Raw genomic sequence first — 19070 nt, 5'->3', positions numbered from 1 at the left:
GGCTCCGCCCGTGCTACTAGACGCCAGCTTTATTTGATCTTGGGTCTTGCTTCTTCAGGTCGGCTCCTCGGGCGCGCATGGGGCTGCGTGGGTCACTGCAGTCACCCGAGCTGAGGCTGGGGAGGGGAGCTGGCAGCTGGGCACCGCCCTCCCGGGACCGCAGGGCCCACCCGGGACTCAACCTCTGCATCTGCGAAACGGACGCGAGAGCTCCCCCCGGGGCCGACCACTGAGAGGCGCGCGCAGGCGCAGCCGTACTCTGCCGGGGCTGAGGGAGAGGGGGGGCTGGGGGCGGGGGAAGGAGGGGTGCGCGCAAGCGCAGCGGTGAGAGAGGAGTCGTCCCTGAGCCCCGCGCCTGTCCGCGGTCCCGTCCCCACCGCCCGCCCAGAGTCTGCGTGTGCACTCCGCAGCGGGGGAGTGGGCGGGACTGCGGGTGGGACCGCCCCGTTCCCCAGCGTCCCCCGCGGCAGCAGGCACTGACGTGGCTGCCGTCAGAGCCGCCATCTTGTGGGAGCGAAACCAACGCCTGCCTCCGAGCAGCAGCTGTGCCGCGGCCGCCGAGGGTGAGGCTGGGCCCGGGCCGAGGGGGGGGCGGGGGCTGAGTTAAGGCCCGGCGTGAGGCTGGGCCGGGGCGGTGAGAGCCAAGACGGGTCCGAGGTGAAGCCGGGCCGGGCGAGGGGCGAGTTGAGGCCGGGCCGTGGGTCGAGGCGGGGAGCCGAAGTGAGGTAGGTAGAGGCGGGGAGCCGAGGCCCGGCAGGGTCCAGGGTCGAATAGAGGCCGGGGGCTGAGGAGAGCCTGGGCCGGTCTGGGGGTTGAAGCCGGGCCTGGGTCCGAGGCGGGGCGGGGCAGATTGGGTGCTGTGTGCTGGGCCAGGGGTCTAGGCTGGGATGGGGGTCGAGTAGGGGTCGAGCTGGGTCGGGAGCCGAGTCGAGGCCGGTGAGGGGTTTGGTCGCGCAACCCTCTTCTCAAGCCCCCCAGAGCCGCCGGGGCGGGCGCCCGGAAGTCCGGCCCGCAACGCGGGCTCTCCAGGAAGCCTCGCTTCCTGCTCCGCCTGCGAGGCCTCCTGCCTCGGGGTCGCGAGGACCAGGAAACTGAGGCCCGCAGCCCGGGACGCGGCCAAGGTCACACGATGGCCAGGGTTTGAGCCCAGTTCCTGTCTGTTCCGAGCACGGAGCCGGCGAGGTGGGGCGGGGTTCGGGGTCCGGGTTCCAGGGCGGGTGCTGTGGAGCTGGGGTCTGAGTGGGAGTGCCTGCGGCCCAAGGAAGCCCCCGATGGACGCGCTGGCGGCACTGTAGGGCCCCTTTATCCAAGCTTGCTGCAACCCCGGGATTGCTTCCTGGGTGCCTTTGGCATGGATTAGAACACACTTCCGAGCTGGTGAATCTTTAACCTACGTTTGGAACGACCTGTCCAGGGTTGAGGCGGCCTCCCTAGCAGAGCGTCCTAAAGCTTTCTTGTTGCCCAGTCCAGGTGGTTACGGGAGGTAAAACGGTAGCTTTGTTAATAAAGCTTGGCAATTATAAAGTCCTTAAAATATTAGCTAATCAACTGAGCACTTTTGAGCTCCTCAAAACACCAAGTTGCTGTTTTAAATGAATCGAGCAAAAATGCACAAGAAATCATTGGCAGGAGACAGAGGCAATTCGGACGATTTGGGGAGGCCCCGGAAGTCACTGTTGAGAGCTGTGTAGTTGATGTAGTTGTAGCTGATGTAGTTGGTGTTAGAGTAGTCAGCTCTAGTTCTTGTTTCAGAACTGGTGGTCAGCGTTTTTTTCTGCTGGCTGTTTGCGTGGTTGCTCCTACATTTCTGGCAGTGTGTGTGTGTGTGTCTGAAGGAGTGTGAGATGCCATGGCGCATGCTGTGTGTGGTGTTCTTGGAGTTTTCAGAAACTCAAGAGTAGCCAGAACTGGAAGAACTTTGAATGCGTGGTGTTGTTAGCTGGGTCCAAAATTATGAAGAATTGAGTGTGTATGTGTTTATCACAAATTTGGCCACTTTGTTAGAGTGTGCCATAAAGGTTTTCTCTAGTTAACGTGTAGAATGTAGTGTGCCTGTTCACTGGGCATGTCCTGTTGAAAACAGATCCTTGTCACTTGGGCATTAGAAACCTGCTGTTTCCCGTGAGGGCTAACTTCAGATACAGGTATTCAAAATTGCTACTTCAGAAAGATTTAAAATAGTTGGTTTGGATAATAGCTGACTCACATGCTGTCTGCTCATCATTGTAAGAAGGTTAGTAGAAAGCAAAAACTGGTTCTGTGCTTCTCACAGTTCTGGTTTTTAAATCATGTGGTTTAGCTATTTGCTTTGCCTCTTGCACAATGTGAAGAGGGCGTTCAGACCTGCTAAGCCACCACTACCAGAGATCAGACAGGGTTTGAAACTACAGGAAGGTACACCTGGACTTTTCTGTTTACTTTAGTAGAATTCAGTATGGACCATCAGCCACTGAGGTGATCTCCAGGATCGAATGGCTGTAGGAATAAATCTAACATAGGGGAAAAACCCTTGTGCAAGTTCATAAATAGTATATTAACTTGGTTTGAGAGAGTTAAATCAGTTTCCTTCAAATTCTTCAAATTCAATGTTGCCTTGAGATATATGAATTTAAATCTGCTCTTGATCACAGTTCAGGCTCACCAAGCATTTCTGCAGCCTTCCTGAGGGTTGTGATCACTTACCGAGCTGGTGTTCAGACCCAGCTAGCCTGTGCTTGCCATAGCATTTATGACTGGTCTCTGTACACGTTGTCCCATAGATATTCTCCCCTTTGACCTTCCAACCTTCGTAGGATTAGGAGAAAGAAGGAAATAAAATGCACATCTGTCAGAGGTGGTTGGGAAAGAAAGATGAAAAATTCCTTTCAGTTGGGATCTTAACATTAAATAAGAACTTACCTCTTTTGTGGTCTGTCTGCTCGTCATTGGTGTGGATGGTGTTAGAGATGTCCTCCCAGCACCATCTGAAGTGGTCTTTTGGAAATGTTTTTGACCTAATAGTGGGTTGGGTGTAACACTTCCTACTGGCAGGTAAAGGAGGGCTTGGGAATGTGTGAGTGTGAAAGAATAGGGGGTGAGGTTAATTTCAGAGTGTGAGCCAGGGAGAGGGGAATACTTCATCCTTAGGTTCTTATCCTCTCGTGATTGTTATAAAGTCTTTAAAATATAGTATCTGTTATAGCTCTATACAGCTCTATCACTATTCTGGAAGGTAGTTCAACATTCTCAGATGGTTCAGATGGCCTGATTAGCTAGAAAAAATGTGGCAGAATTTAACACAAAAACATCAAAGCTCCTTATTCCTAGGAGAATCTGTTAGGCCCTCACCCAGTTCTTTCAGCCAAGCTTCCTTATATGAGTGGGAAGAAATGGTGAAGCTATCTGTTGCAGGGACTAACCTCCATATTCCTAACAAACCCATGTTTCCTGGGTTTTGCATACATCGGAGACAAGAGCTTGGCAGCCTGTCATCACATAGAAAGGGAAGAGTGGGACTTATCACTCACTGAAAAAGAAGAGACAGAAAAAAAGCATACAAGACAGGCAGATTTTACACACATAGCATTCGGGAGCGATTCTCTTTAGGAGGCAAACATTTTTACACACCTGAGGCTACAGGGGTAACTGTTAGTATACAGCATAAATTAACAGAAGCCCCAGTTATGATCCATGCACATTTTCAGAAGTTAGAGATGTACAGTATATTTTAGAAACATTAATTAATGTTTAATCAGAATTTAGTAAGTTTTGCTACTCAGAGGGATGCTAGCAAGCTAGAAGAGTTTGTCTCCAAAGAGCAAGTCATATGTAAAATAGCCAACATCTTTCAGTTTGTATTGTACATCAAATTATTTTTGCAGTGATGTATGTGGGAGCTAAACAGAAAGCTTAATAGTACTAGGTCTCTGAGGTCCTGGAAATTTTTAACGTGAAGTTTTTAAGTGTCCTATCAGTTTGACTTAGGGACAGATGGCCAAGAAAGCAGTTTCAAGATTCTGTCTAGACTTATATGTGAAGAGTAGGAACGAAGGCAAAGTTAGATGTGCCTGTGTTTTGATCACAGGTTTCAGAATAAAGGATGTCTTTAAAAATTGCTGTTAAGAGTGTGTTTTCCTGTCAAGTATTCTATCATCTGTAGATGAGCATGCAGTTCCTAACTGATTGAATCTATTAATTTATATTTAAAATACTGTATCTTTTGTCAATTTTGGTGATGTAACTTTGCTTAAAATAGCTTTTAGCATTTCTCTTTTGTCAAAGTGATATGAGATCTTGCAGATTCCTGGGGAGATCACTGAAAATATATTTTAAGTCACTGGTTGCATGTACCTGAGGGCAGGTTTAGGAAGCAGATTGTGTACACACCTCTCCTGTGGTATTGAACTTTGCTGAGATGGACGTGTTTGCCCTGAGTAGTTATCTGTGTCTCTACAGCCCAGATTTCCTCCTCACTGGAATGTCAAAGGAATGTTCAGATTCCATCACACTCATGTATACTTTTAAACCAGTATGAAATTCATCATTGAGTTGATAGGGTTTTTTTTCTGACAAACTAATTTTTCAGAAAAGCATATGTGTATGATTAATCTTTCTACTTTTTCATACTTAAGGCCTTGATAAATGTTCTTTTATGATTCTTTTCTCCTCTTCTTGACAGTGAATCTCTTGGGTGCCCAGGGAGGTGGCCAGTAGAGAAAAAGACAGGTGGAGATAGAGAGATGGGTGGAGGAAGGTGCGTGAGTTCTGGGCAGAGGAGTACTCACTGGCAAAGTATAAGGCTGGGTGGAGACGCAGGGCCATGGCAGTGAATGGAATGGAAAAGCAGGCCAACAGGACACAGTAAAAGGAGTGGGCACTGAGTCAGACCTATCAGGAGGATAGGGGAGGAGGTGCCATTTGAGTAGAGGTATAAGGGAGTGGGGGTCCTGTGGGTCTTTGGGAGAAACAAGAAGCTTCTCCCAGGCAGGGGAACAGTAAGTGCAAAGGCCCTTAGGTGGGAGTGCACTTAGTGGTTTTGGAGACCTGCCAGGAGCACAAGAAAGGAGAGAAGCCTGCTGGTGTGTACCAGTGGTCCTTTGAGGGATAGCCCCACAGAAAGGGTATTTTGGGAACTTGTGGGAGGATTTTGGGCTCTGCCAATGGTGAGAGGCAATACTGGTATTTAGTACGTTTAGCAGCAAGAATGCATTCAGCATGACTTTCATATAGGTGAAAAATCTGTTTATATCTTAAACCTAATTCTGTTTATGTATGGAGTCAACGTGTGTGTGTGTGTGTGTGTGTGTGTGTGTGTGTGTGTGTGTGTGTTTGGTTTTAGTAGATGTTCTGAATTTTCTAGGAAAGAAACTACCAGGTAAATTAAGGGTGATTGTATTTTGTTCTTTGCAGAACTTTACGAAGAGTTGTTCTCTGTTTCCGGTGGTGGGACATTTCATGGACACAGCAGGTTCTGAGTATCTGAGATGCTGGTGTATTTGTGGCAGTCTTCATTAGGTGGTTCTCTGACTACCTCCCTTGAACTTGTAGTGTGGTCATGACCAATACTGAAGGTCATGTGTTATATGACACCATCTTTCATTTCCGTGTTACATTTTAGTTGGGGCAACATGGGTTTTTTGCAGTCTGGTGTGTATGTTGGTTGTATTGTCTGCTAGTTTCCTTTCTGGATGGCAGGGGTGGTGCTGCGAAATGCCATGGGGGTGTTGGCTCTGATCTTCTTAAAGAGCCTGACTTAGTCTGACCTTTCCTAACAGGACCCTCTTGCTGGCATTGAGAACACCTTGCAGAGTGGAAGCTACAGACTTTGGGAGTGCCAGAGGAGAGATGAGGTGCCTGGGACCAGGTGGATAGTGATGGGGAAGCACCTTTTCAAAGGGAGAGGTGATGGGACTTGCCAGTAAAGTAAACAGATTTGAGGATGAGAGGGACAGAGAGAGGAATTGTGAGTGTCTCTGGGGTTTGGGTCTGAAGAACTGGGAGGAAGTTGCAGAGAGTTAAAGTGGGAAAGAGTGGGTCCTTTATATTTGAGGATTAGATTTTGATGGGAAACCCATGTGTTAAGGGGGTAGTAGAAGAGAAGTCTGGAGGTGAGAGGAAGCCTCAACTGGGGTCCCATGTAGGGGACTGCATTCCTCTGGGAGTGAATGGCTGGATAGGGGCAGTACTAGGGAGTGAAAGTGCAAGACACTGAGTGTGATGGGACTGCTGGTCACCTGAGGCGGGTGATGGGGACTGCTGGGAGGTTTTAAGCAGAGGATGGCAGGAGCAGGTATATGAATGAAATTTCCCTGAGTCCAGGGCTGTCCAGGGTTTGAAATGTGAGCAGAGGTAGGAAGAGGCCTATTGAGAGGTAGCTGTGGCTGTTCAGGCCAAACAACGAGAAGTTCCCACAAGGACATTGTCCTCCCAGCCAAGACCAGCTGCCTGGAGAGTGAGGCAGAGGTTTCCCCGAGTGCTCTGAGCTGGTGCACCTCTGGGTGCTCCTAACAAGGGTCTCAGGAGGGCAGATCTGGCAGGGGGCTTGCTTCAGAGGTAGGAGGATCTAACAGAGGCTCTCAGCCACTGCTGCACTTTGCTATTCTGTGTCTTCTGGGAAGCCCATCACTCAGAAAAAGAGGTGGGGCTGTAATTTTTTTTACATTTTGTTTTCAAAATGAAAGTTCTCTGCAGGCAAAAATCAAGTTTTAGAGATTGGTTTAATCATTTTAATCACTCACAAAGTCCCCTTGTGCTGAAAAAGCCTCAGGGGGCTGCCTGCCACTCTGAGAAGTTTGAGGAGGAAGAACTGGGCACTCTGACAGCTCATGGTTGGTTGCAGTTCCCTTTTTCTTCAAGGGTGTGGAAAGGGGTCCGAGCAACGCTGGCTTCTCCAGAGCCCCACCCTTGTGCCTGGAGAGGGTCCTATGTCTGCACCATGGGTGCAGGTGGCCTCCTTGAGAAGACACCAGAACAGAAACCATAGGGGCTTTAGCATGTTTGTGGTGATCATATAATTAAAGGAGTGACAAAAACAAACTAATGTGATATACTTCACAACAGAAATCAGAATCCTGAATTGCCTTCCCTTCCTTGTTCTCACTACTGGAACTGAAACATAGGACTGTGTTATTTGACAGGTGTGCCTGTCCTTTCTGTCAGGATCATGGGGACTGAGACTTCAGCAGCTGGAGCTGTGTGTGTGTGTGTGTGTGAGAGAGAGAGAGAGAGAGAGAGAGAGTCTCTGTGCTCATGTTGAAGCTTTTAGCTGCATTGAAAGGACTATAGTGTAACTGTGGATCAGTCTTTGACATTGCTTGGCCCAGAGCCTTGTTTGCCATTGAGGTGAGGTTGGAAGGATGAGCACTGTGTTCCACTTGTGTTTCACCATCTGTCAGTTGGATTCATTGAGTACTCTTGAGCTTTTGTGTGCCCAGGGCTGTGCTCATCACACAGCTACTCCTTACATGAGTGTGCTGACTGTTAGCCCCACAGTGTGTGGAGGGTATGCTGAGAACAACAAAAAGGAAAGGACTCTTCCCTGTGGAAGATGGCATCTGAACTTGGCTTCAGAGGTTGAGTGAAGGGCTCGGTGGGCATGGCATAGGAAATCAGTATGGAGAGGGGACTGGGAGCACAGCCAAGGTCAGAATATAGGCCTGAGTGACTTGCTGAGGAGTTCCAAACCAATGGTGCTCTGTTTGCCACTAGGATGGGTTGAAATACAATTCTAATTGATTTCCAAAGAACCACTGATGTGCAGAATTAGTAAGGAGTTGGTGGTCAACACTTTTCAGGGTATCTGGGTGGTTTACAGTTGCCTGTAGTTTCTCTAATCCTGCTTTGCATTTTAGTCATAAATTGCTTTGTTTCCTCCATTTTCAGTTTAATTTGTTATACATTTTAATGTTCTGAGGTTGATGCAAATTTGTTTTTGGTTTTGTTTTTTCGATCTTTTGATTTCTTTTTCCAGTAACAATTTCTTTAGACTTAAGTGTGTTTGGAGTCAGATGGAGGGTATATATGCCCTGACTTCTGGAGTAGAAGTGCTCGTTAGGGTCCATGGCACTGGCCCCACCACAGTGGGGGGCCCAGGCGCCCACCACCAGGTCTGCAGGACCTGGAAACCATTCCATCACTGTTGCCCCATCCCACGGGCTAGCATACTCAAATGGTCCTGCATAGCTACAGGGGGCCAGGAATGTAGGTTTACTCTGGAAGGCCTCAAGCCCAGGGACAGATCTGGGAGAAGAAAATACCAAGGAGCAGCCAGCGTCTGCCACCAGGATGAATGCACAGAACTGTGAGAGATGCTCCTGATGTAGCATCTGAGTGAGGCCTCAACTTGTGGGTATCATCCACTCTTTGTTTTACTCCAGTTGGGGGCTGCATGACATTTGTGTTCAGAGGTCCTACATGGATATTGTTTTCATTTGGGGTAGACCATCTGGTTATTTGCGCCCATCTGTAGGTTTCACGTCAGTGTAAGTAAGTATCTTTGGTAATGGGCTTTGAGAACAGTTATGTTAAAAAATAGTAAAACTTTAAGACTATGAATAAGGGAGAATTGCAAAAGATAACTAAATATATTCATCAGTTAAATGCTTTGGATTTTGTAGTTATTGGTAAGTAGGATTAATTGCAGTTTCACTGTTTCCACGCTCGCCTTGTGGTTCGTATGCTTGTTCCGTTAGACAATGGACAGTGACTCTTGGATGTTCATGTTAGTGTAGACCAAGAGCTACATTCATGAATGAAACTCATTTCTTGTTGTCATTTTAAGGATTTCACCTTGAATCTTAAGCTGGCCAAGAGGGACCTAAATTGAATTTCACTGGTTGCTCCTCCTAAGAATCAGACCTGACCGGAAACCCCTTCCTTCAGCTTTGGGAGGCAACTTGCAGGGCATCTGGAGACCAGGGTTAGTGTACTAGTCTATGGATTTCTGGTACTCATCATCCTCTGGGGGTGGCGGTGGGGGGGTTGTTGGGAACGGGACTGCTGCATAGAGGCCAGGTCTAGTGCCTAATTGATTCCTGCAAAACATCCTAAAAGTTTTGTTGTGAAAAACAAAAAACAGTCTCTCATTGGAATTCACCTTTAGGAGCAGACCAGAACTATACAGTTCGAGAATGTTTTTGCATGTTCTTTCATTTATTCTTTTTCTTTGTATTGAAAGTTCAGAGTCAGTGTAGATGAAATGGGTGGAGGTGGTCAAAAGGTACAAACTTCTGGTCATAATATAAATAAATCCTGTAATATGAGGTACAGTATGGTGACTGTAGTTTACCGTACTGTATTTATATTTGAAAGTTGCTAAGAGAGGAAATCTTAAAAGTTTTCATCACAAGGAAAAAAAGGGTGACTGTGTGAGGTGATGGGAGTTAACTAGACTTTTTGTGGTGATCATTTCCCAATAATATACACATATCAAGTCATTATTTTGTACAGCTGAAAATAATACAGTATGTCAGTTATATCTGAATAAAACTGAAAGGAAAAAAAAAATTCAGTCAACTTAATTACATCCTTTGAGTGTCTCAGGCTGAATATTCTTCCTTCTGAGCGTGTTGTTGATTCTTACCTTCATCACAATTGTGTTAGGCCTGTGAGGTGTATCTGCCTATCACTAGTATTGGCACATTCAGTATTCTTATGCTAATTTTAATGAAAAAGTTACAACATGTAACGCTCTACCCAATAGCAGAAAAATGTTAGAGCTACAGAAATGGAATGTTGGACTAATAGAGTAATGACTGAAGGCTTTATTTAGCTGATGGGGTGGAGCTACAAGTTGATGTACAAAAAGCAGTTTGTAGCAGATTATATTATGTGATCATATTGCCTATGAAAGTAGAGGACCCCCACCCCTTAAAATTAAATCCTACATGTCAGGGATGAATTAGACTTTTGAGTGGTTGATAATCTAAGCACATATTTGACTGCTTGAAGAATGAATGAAACCCTTGTTTTATAATGTATATCAATTCCTCAGGAAGATTTTGTTAATTTTTCTCAAATTAGATATTAAAATTGACATTATGAACTATTGAGCTGTACATTTTACTGTATGTAATTTACACCTAATAAACTTGACTTTTTTTAAAAAAAAGCAAAACGAAAAAAGTTCTGATGTCACCTAGCTGTTCATTTGAATAGGGGATTCATCCATGTGATTTCTCATTTACAGAGGGACCAGAACAGCCCATCACATCTGAGGCACAGAATAGAATCCAAACCCTTGTTTTTTGCCTCCTTGGGTCACATTTTCGTTTCCCAAGACATGCTCTAGGTTAGTGGTTTATTCTTCCTACTGATTCCCAGCAGTTTAGGTCATCTTGATATGCATACAGAGATTTTGTTAAGTAAACCAGCTCTAACAGTTTCAGAAAATGTGACAAACTTTCCTTCTGCAGAAGTAAGCTGCACGGCTCTGTAGGGGAGGGCTGTCCCATGCTTATCTTGAATCCTCTGAGGCTTGTTAGGAGATGCAGCAGGCACAGGTAGAGCTCGTGGGTACATATATTTCTCTTCAGCAGCTAAACCAGTCACTCTGGATTCATTTACTGGAGTGGAACGGGTGTAAACTCATGCTACATTTTTTCCTCCCTGCACTGGCTTTCCCAGAGAGGCCTGTTGTTGGCCTTGGCCTGTAGCCTAGTAGGTCTTTGCATGCAGGAGTGTAGGCAGCCAGTTGTGTCCTGTTCTTTGCTATAATGTTGAACTGCCACCCTATCATTGTTTCTGGTCCTAACCAGAAAAAGGAAAAAACCATTCTTAAGGGGCTGTGTCCGCTCAGAGCTTTCTGTCTCAGGAAAGAGACGTGCTGTTGTTACTCTTGCATCTTATGAGCCAGCTCGAAGGTGCAAACTCAGGCAGGTGCGGGGAAGTGCTCTTTTGAGAAAATCAGAGTCTTCACTGCTTACAAATACTCACGGCCATTACCATGAACCTGAAAAACAGGTTTTGACCTTAGTGCTAGGGATCCTGGTAGAGGAAAGGGTGAAATAGGCCTAGGCTGGGCATCCTACAAGTTAGAACCTGTGTGGAGAGGCCACGGAACAACTCTCATGGTCACTGTTGAACCTTTCCACTGTGATACTGTGTTAGGTCAGGAGCTGCCAGGGCCCCTGGACCAGGTGCAGGGCGGTTATAGATAGATGCTTGTATAGTGGGAGAGACCAAGTGCTGTGTGTAGCGTCTTAAACCCTAGAGTTTGTGCTCATCCCCATCCAGGTTCAGCCACCAAATATATGGCCCACTTCCCCTTTGGGGCTTCAGGACTTGAGTAAGTTAAAAAACTGTGTGTGGAAGGCAAGGACCACAGTGATAATCAGGGCTCAGCAGACTGCACGGCCAAGGCAGGCCAGGGGTGAGTGGGCAGACATGCTTGGGTGGGGAGGGGAGGAGGCTCTTGGACTGCCATGGCTGTGACTGACTGCATTTTGAGGCTGACATGCGGGTGTGGGCCTGCTGCTGTGCCCAGTTTACCTGGAATGTTCCATCAGTCCCATGTGGGAGTTGGGAGAGTACACTTAACCTTTTCACCCCTTAGTGCCCAGGTTTTTGTGTCAATTTGTAGGAATGTACCACTAAAACAGGTATAAAACAAGTATAAACAGCAGTCTTCCATCCTGCCTCCCAGGGATAGCCTCTTTCATGCCTCACTGTACTAAATAGTGTGCTAATACTGTTTCTCAGTGTGTCAGCTTTGGACAGTGAGGGTTGGCCCTTGAGACCACAAGTTCTGGCCTCAGCTTTCCAATACCCAGCAATGACAGTCAAAGTATCATGACTGAGTAAATATTGTTCACTGCTGAGTCAAGTGGTGACTGGCTTATGGTTTCCCTCAGGAAATCTTAAAATGACTTCTTGGCATTTTCATCCTTGGGTTTTTTTCTGTGTACCTGTGATTAGTTTTTCCCAATTCCCCTAGAATTGCCAAACCCCACGTTTAAACCACATAGGTAACTGTTCCTCTTTTCCTGGAACTCTCCTCCTTCCTGCTGCAGCCTGCGCTGGCTGCTGTTCAGGCCTGCCTCTGTGTCTCCCTCCATCACCTTGGGGGCTCCCTCTGCCTGTGGCAACCTGGAGAAGAAGGCATGTGTGAAGCCTTGCATTTCTAACCTCTGTTCTGCCCTTTGGCTGATACAGAATTACAGATTAAAAGTGCTGCTTATGTCTCTCTTTTGGGGGAACAGTTTGAGGTTCACCACATAATTGAGGGAAAGGCATGGAGATTTCCAGTTCCCACATAGCCTTCCTCACTATATCCCCCACTAGAGTGGTGCATTTGTTACAGTTGATGAACCTACATTGATACATCATCATCCAGAGCCCATAGTTTACCTTAGGGTTCACTCTTGGTATTGTGTGTTCTGTAGGTTTGGAGAAATGCATATTGACACGTATCTACCATCGCAGTTTCACACAGAATAGTTTCACTGTCCTAAAAATCCTTTGTGTTCCACCTATTCATCCCTCCCTTCCTCCTAACCCCTCACAACCACTGAAAGGATCTTTTTACTGTCTCCACAGTTTTGCCTTTTCCAGAATGTCATATAGTGGGAATCATAGGTGTGTAGTATTCTTAGATTGGCTTCTTTCACTTAGTAATGCACATGTATGCTCCTCCACATCTTTTCATGTCTTGATAGCGCCTTTCTTTTTAGTGTTGAATAATATTGTTTGGATGTACCACAGCTTATCCATTCACCTACTGGAAAACATCATGGTTGCTTCCAAATTGTGGCAAAATTTTGAATGAATAAAACTTTTTGGAATGAATAAAACTTCTGTAAACATCAGTGTGCAGGTGTCTGTGTGGATGTTAGTTTTCAGTTCCTTTGGGAGCATGATTGCTGAATTATATGTTCAGAGTATGTTTTGTGAGAAACCTCCAAACTGTTTGCGGACAGCTGTACCATTTTGCATTCCCTCGGGTAATGGAGGAGAGTTCCTGTTGCTCCACATTCTTGCCATTGCCAGCGTGTGTTCTGGATTTTGGCTTTTGGTCATTCTAATAGGTGTGCAGTAATAGCTCATTGTTTTAATTTGCATTTCTCTGAGGACATATGATGAGCATCTTTTCATTGCTTACTTGCCTTCTGTAAACCTTTAATGAGGTTTTCATTAAGATCTTTGGCCCATTTTTTTAATTTTAAAATTAAATTTGTTTTTGTTGAGTTATAAGTGGTCTTTGTATATTTTGGATGACAGTCCTTTATCAGATATATCTCTTGCAGATATATTCTCTCAGTCTGGTTTTGTCTTTCACAGAGCAGAAGTTTGTCATTTTAATGAAGTTCAGTTTATCAGTTATTTCTTTCATGGGATAATATCTTTGGTGTTGTGTCTAAAAAGTCATCACCGTACGCAAGGTAGATGTTGGTCTTTTAAATTGCTCCTAGTTTCCTCCCTTTTTTTTTTTAATATTTATTTATTTGGCTGCGTTGGGTCTTAGTTGCAGCATGCAGGACCCAGTTCCCTGATCAGGGATTGAACCTGGGCCCCCTGCATTGGAAGCTCGGGGCCCTAGCCACTGGACCACCAGGGAAGTCCCAGTTTCCTCTTTTTTAAATCTTGTGTGTGTGTGTGGATTTTTTTCACTTTGGTTGTGAGGTCTGCTGTTATCTGTGTCCTAATGCCCTGTTCTTGTTTTGTGGGCACCAGGTCCCCACCATGTCGATGCCAAGGCTGTGTGTGGGTTGGGGATTTTGTTTGTTTGTTATTGTTTTTTTCTTTTTAAATGTCTTCTGTCTTCTCTCCAAATTCTTTGTTTCAGTCACTTGCATTGGGGGCTTCTTAAAGGGAGATAGGGACGTGGCTATTTGAGGGCCTCCAGGTGCAAGAATCCATAGGTCCTTGCTTTGAGGCCTCTGGGTTACATGTGAGGGTCTGCAGGGAAGTGTGCCTCCCTGTTGATTTTGCCCATATCCGTCTGTTTCCAGTACAGTGCACCGCATGCCCTCCTCTGCCTGGATAGTGGAGTCAGGGCCCCTGGTTCAGCCGCTCCAAAAAGGTCCCTTGGCTCTCCTGCAGAGCTGAGGATGAGCACTCGGTCAGGGTCAGACCTCACCAAAATTTGCTGACTTCTGTCACCTCTTTCCACCTCCCCCCACTTTTCTCTTTTGAGTCAGTCATCACTTATTTCTTCATTGGTAACGATTTCAGGAGTAAGCTGAGATAAATGTGTGTGTTCAGTTTATTCTGTCTTCCATAATTTATCATCATCTATAGGAAAAATGGCTGTCTGCAGAAAAGGAAATATAGTAAAGATATTTTTAAATTTTACTTTTATAACTAGGTAATATTATTCAAAACCAAAAAGCATTAAAGTGTTGAAAGTGCACTGAAGCCTGCTGGAAGCGCCTCCACGGGACACCTCTAGGACCATTGGAGCATCTAAGTCACAGTGGGGTAGTGATTCTGACCTACTGAGTAAACTAGGAATGCACAAGTTCACACTATATCAATATATGGAGAAGTGGTTCCTTGCAGTAGAATGCTAACTAACTAATAGCTGGAAGGAATGACTCAATAGAAAATCACCATTTGACAGTCCTCATGGTAATAATTCAGCCAGGAAATGTCAGAGTGCTAAAACTAGAAGGTGGAAGTTGGATGAGGAGCAGGACGTGGACTTAGTCACCAAATACTCACTGATGACTAAGGCAGAAAGTAACTTGCAGTGGAGGCCTGGCGACTCCACCTGAGCCTGTCATCAGAGGTGATAAGGAATGGTGGGGATCTGGGGCACGCCCCCCAGGTGGAGTGCAGTGGGGCGTGCCTGTGGCAGGCCCATATCTGTGTCCTTCATGGGTCTGGCCTCTGACCCCAGCAATGTCCATCCAAAGTCCAAAGACTGGGGAGTTCATTGTTACTTCTAGGAGGGTCAGGTATGCAGGGCAAGGCTCCTTCCAAGCCTTGACAGTGGCTTCCACCAACACCCTCTCAGAGGTCAGGTGCAAGCAGCTCCTGCCTGCTTGGAACAAGTTCTCTGTGGTTCATTTGGTTTTCTGTCAACACTCACACAGAGTTCTTCCCAGTTGAAGGCTGCCCAGCTCTCCACAGCTTGACTTCACCATAGGTGCCAAAAGTCCAGATTCCTGGCTTCCCTGGTGGCGCAGTGGTTAAGAATCCGCCTGCCAATGCAGGGGACACAGGTTCGAGCCCTGGTCCAGGAAGAGCCCACATGCTGTGGAGCAGCTAAGCCTGTGTGCCACAACTACTGAGCCTGTGCTCTAGAGCCTGCGAGCCACAGCTACTGAAGCCCACATGCCTAGAGCCAGTGCTCTGCAACAAGAGAAGCCACTGCAGTGAGAAGCCTGCGCACAGCAACAAAGATCCACCTCGGCCATTAATTAATTAATTATTTTTTAAAGTCCAGATTCCTAAGCATTTGAGAAAGTGACCGTTTTTTCCTAAGGCCTTGTTTGCAAATAAAACAGTTGAAGGAGGAGAGTACTGAGCATGGAGAGGCCAGGCCTGGGCAGCTCTGGTGCCTTGGGCGCCTTTTGGGACAGGAGATCCTCTCCTCCTTGAGCCTCACTCTCCCGCAGCTGTGGTCACTTGTTCCTTCCTATAGGTCTGGGTGTCTGGGCCTGGTCTCTGACCTTGGGTCCAGCCAGCTCAGTGGTATCCTAGTGTTTCTGCCCTGCTGAGTGAGGAGAGCCTGGTGGGAGCCCAAACACAGCACACGTGTTCTCGTACAAGCATGTTGCTGTACCACACAGGCCTTCTCCTCTCTGGGACAACACTGACCATAGCTCTTGGGAAGGTGTCCCCTGGCAGGCTCCCCAGGGTCATTTTTGTGGGCTCACCCTTAGACTGAATGCCCTGGTGTGCTGCCCTAGAGCCCAGGTGTTCTCACTCCACCGGTCCTGCCTGCAGGGTGTGCTAAGCTCTCAGCGTGTTGGGAAAGGTTGGTCTCTTTTGGTCTCTGCCATGGGCCCTCCTAGCTTCTTGTGTGTTAGTTGCCTTAACATTGGACTGTTTTTCACTGAGACTTGGAGCAGTTGGGAGACATGGTAGGGCCTTGGAGTGGTTGTTTATGGCCCCTTGAAAAGCTCTGTATTAGATTATGGAGAATCTAGCATTCATTTGAAAGCCACACCTCTCCATGCATGTTGGACATTGCACCCCACAGTGGCAGGTTGTAGGACTTAGAGGTAAGTTACCCTGAGCCTTGGGCGTCACTTCCTGATATAATGGCAGTAGCTGCTTCAAAATCCGGTCAGCCCTGTTCTAAGATTCCCATTCTCTCCCTTTTAAGGGTGATTTTAGGGCTCGAGAGGCAGGCAGGCAGGACTTTTTCTTTTGGATAGGAACCAGAATTTCATCAGCTTATGCCTTGTGAGTTTTCAGGAGAGATAACAGGATGTCCATCTGTCTGTCTGTGGGTGAGTCTGTCTCTGAGCTGCTGCTGCTTTGCTGGCCCTGGGCAGCACAGAAAGAGACACAAGGACTCCTTGTATCTGCAGGTTTCTCTGGCCAGTGTTGCTCCCACCAGTCTACAGCATGGGGAATATCTTTGCAAACCTCTTCAAGGGCCTTTTTGGCAAAAAAGAAATGCGCATTCTCATGGTGGGCCTAGATGCTGCGGGAAAGACCACCATCCTGTACAAACTGAAGCTGGGTGAAATCGTGACCACCATTCCCACTATAGGTGAGGAGGCTGGGCCTCGGGAGGCTAGGGGATAGTGGTAGCCCTAGGGAGAGCCTCACACTGGGTCTCCTCCAGGCTTCAACGTGGAAACCGTGGAATACAAGAACATCAGCTTCACTGTGTGGGACGTGGGTGGCCAGGACAAGATCCGGCCTCTGTGGCGCCACTACTTCCAGAACACACAAGGTGAGGGTGGGCCACCCCATTACAACCCTCAGGAGGGGGGCTGTGGCCTTTGGGAGAGGTTGGGAGTGTCCCAGGTGCCTACACTAATGCTTACTGTTCCCTATGCAGGTCTCATCTTCGTGGTTGACAGCAATGACAGAGAGCGTGTGAATGAGGCCCGAGAGGAGCTTATGAGGATGCTGGCAGAAGACGAGCTCAGGGACGCTGTTCTGCTCGTGTTTGCTAACAAACAGGTACGCATGACTGAGCCACCCTGTGTGCTGGTGGTGGGTGCACGTTAGGCAGCCAGCCTCTCAGCGATGGAGGTCTGACGAGGCGGGGGTCACAGGTCAGGTGGAGAGGGTTCCGTGCAGTCCCCTTGACCCACGCCTGCTTTGCTACCCTCCCCCCTAGGACCTCCCCAATGCCATGAATGCAGCTGAGATCACGGACAAGCTGGGTCTGCACTCTCTGCGCCACAGGAACTGGTACATTCAGGCTACCTGTGCCACCAGCGGGGACGGGCTCTATGAGGGACTGGACTGGCTGTCCAATCAGCTCCGGAACCAGAAGTGAGCTGTACTCCTCTCTCCTCCCTTCACACTCCCTCCTTCTGCCCTCGCTTTACTCTCATGTGGCAAACGTGCCCCTGTGGTGTGAGTGCCAGAAGCTGTCTCCATGGTCGGTCACAGTGTGCTTCACCATGCTGTAAATGTGCAGACGCAGCCTGCAACTGGGTTTTTATTTAATGTAAATAGTTTTTGTTTCCAATGAGGCAGTTTCTGGTACTCCTATGCAATATTACTCAGCTTTTTTTATTGTAAAAAGAAAATCAACCCACTGTTTAGTACTGAGAAGGGATTTTAGGCACACGGGTCATCCAGGAGTCGCTGTGTCAGAAAAGCCCGATGTTCCTCTTCTGGGCTTTACGTCTGTGTTGAGATCCATTTTGGTGGTTGGTTTTTAACCCAAACTCAGTGCATTTTTTAAAATAGTTACGAATACAAGATAAGGAGAACACTTGAACACACAGAAGGGAGAAATGTGCCTAGTGTAGGTTCTGCAGTAATGGCCTGAGTCCAGTCCACCAGTGGTCTGTTTCCCGTTGGGAACGTGAAACGGGGCAGAACCAGCTATGATCCATTCTGCATGGTCACAATAGGGTCCCTGTGATTTGCTCTGTCTTGGGTCATCCCACACCCCATAGCGTTTGTGCTTGTATCTGTGCTTACATGGCTGCCCAGGAGATGGGCTGGAGGCTGCAGCCACCACTCTCAGACCCCTTGGAGGAACCCCAGCCTTTTCTTGGGTCAGCATGGGCACTTTGGTTGGAACGCTCTGGTTTGAGCGGGAGCCCTGCAGTCCCCTTGCTTGCCTGCTCCGGGCTCTCTGGGGTCTCACCAGCAGGAGCGCGGGTGGTCATCCTTGAGCCCCAGCCCCTCGGAGCCCCTGTCTATGTGTGCTTTCACTCCCTCAGCCTGCAAGGGTCAGATTTGCCATCGAAAAATGATAACCTCTACTTTTTTCTTTTGTATTTTGATAAACACTGAAGAAGCTGGAGCTGTTAAACTTTATCTTGGGGAAAACCTCAGAACTGGTTTATTTGGTGTCGTGGAACCTCTTAATGCTTTCAATACACAATTAGTAATCAACTGTTTTGTATACTTGTTTTCAGTTTTCATTTCGACAAACAGGCACTGTAATTACAGCTATTAGAATAAAATCTCTTAACTATTTCATGGCTCTCCCATTTTTGGGTGCCCCTGACTGACAGTCTGCCTCTTGGAAGCTGGGCAGGGACAGCTGCTTCCTCCTCACTTAGGGAGGGCAGCATTGATCTGACTTGCCCTGTTCCCTCTCTCTGCCCATCCCTTCCCTGCCACCCGACCCTTGTCTCCCTACCCCCGTCCCCCACTGCTTCACTTTCCATGGGTGGGTGTGGGTATGTCCCAGTGCCCTTGTGGTGACCACCTCATTGGTCTCATGCTGGCAGTCCAGCCCCCTGGTCCCAGTCTTGGCAATGCCTGGTTGTGAAAGGAACGGCAGGGTCACCATATGGAGTATGCCCAAAAGGCTAGAGCCAGGTGGTATGTGGAGGAAACCCCCCACCCTTCCTAACATCCACCCTCTGTGGTACCCCCCAAGCCAGCCAGCTTGTCCTCTGGAGGGGCGGGAACCCCTGGCCAAGCTCCACGTCACTGCCACAGCGATTGACCCATGCCTGGCTGGGTGCTTTGTGCACCTGTGCCATAGACCCTGTCCC

At 47.6% G+C, this 19070-nt stretch overlaps 1 protein-coding gene across 3 annotated transcripts; it reads left to right on the top strand.

The window, feature by feature from the left end:
- Positions 1 to 405: 405 nt before the first annotated feature.
- ARF1 (ADP ribosylation factor 1) lies at positions 406 to 18543 on the top strand. Of its 3 annotated transcripts, XM_067732513.1 has the most exons (6): positions 430 to 563; positions 8759 to 8896; positions 16458 to 16642; positions 16718 to 16828; positions 16937 to 17061; positions 17222 to 18543. In XM_067732513.1, exons 3-6 carry the CDS (start codon positions 16495 to 16497, stop codon positions 17381 to 17383), a joined length of 546 nt encoding a protein of 181 aa, XP_067588614.1. In that variant the 5' UTR covers positions 430 to 563; positions 8759 to 8896; positions 16458 to 16494; the 3' UTR covers positions 17384 to 18543. The 3 variants fall into 3 exon arrangements, with proteins under 3 accessions (XP_067588613.1, XP_067588614.1, XP_067588615.1); XM_067732512.1 differs by lacking the exon at positions 8759 to 8896 and having other exon boundaries at positions 406 to 563; XM_067732514.1 differs by lacking the exons at positions 430 to 563; positions 8759 to 8896 and adding an exon at positions 583 to 725.
- The last annotated feature ends 527 nt before the right edge of the window (positions 18544 to 19070 follow it).

Source organism: Pseudorca crassidens, chromosome 3 (genome assembly GCF_039906515.1).
Source record: "Pseudorca crassidens isolate mPseCra1 chromosome 3, mPseCra1.hap1, whole genome shotgun sequence".
Lineage (NCBI taxonomy): Eukaryota > Metazoa > Chordata > Mammalia > Artiodactyla > Delphinidae > Pseudorca > Pseudorca crassidens.
This window is presented reverse-complemented; position numbering and strand designations above follow the sequence as displayed.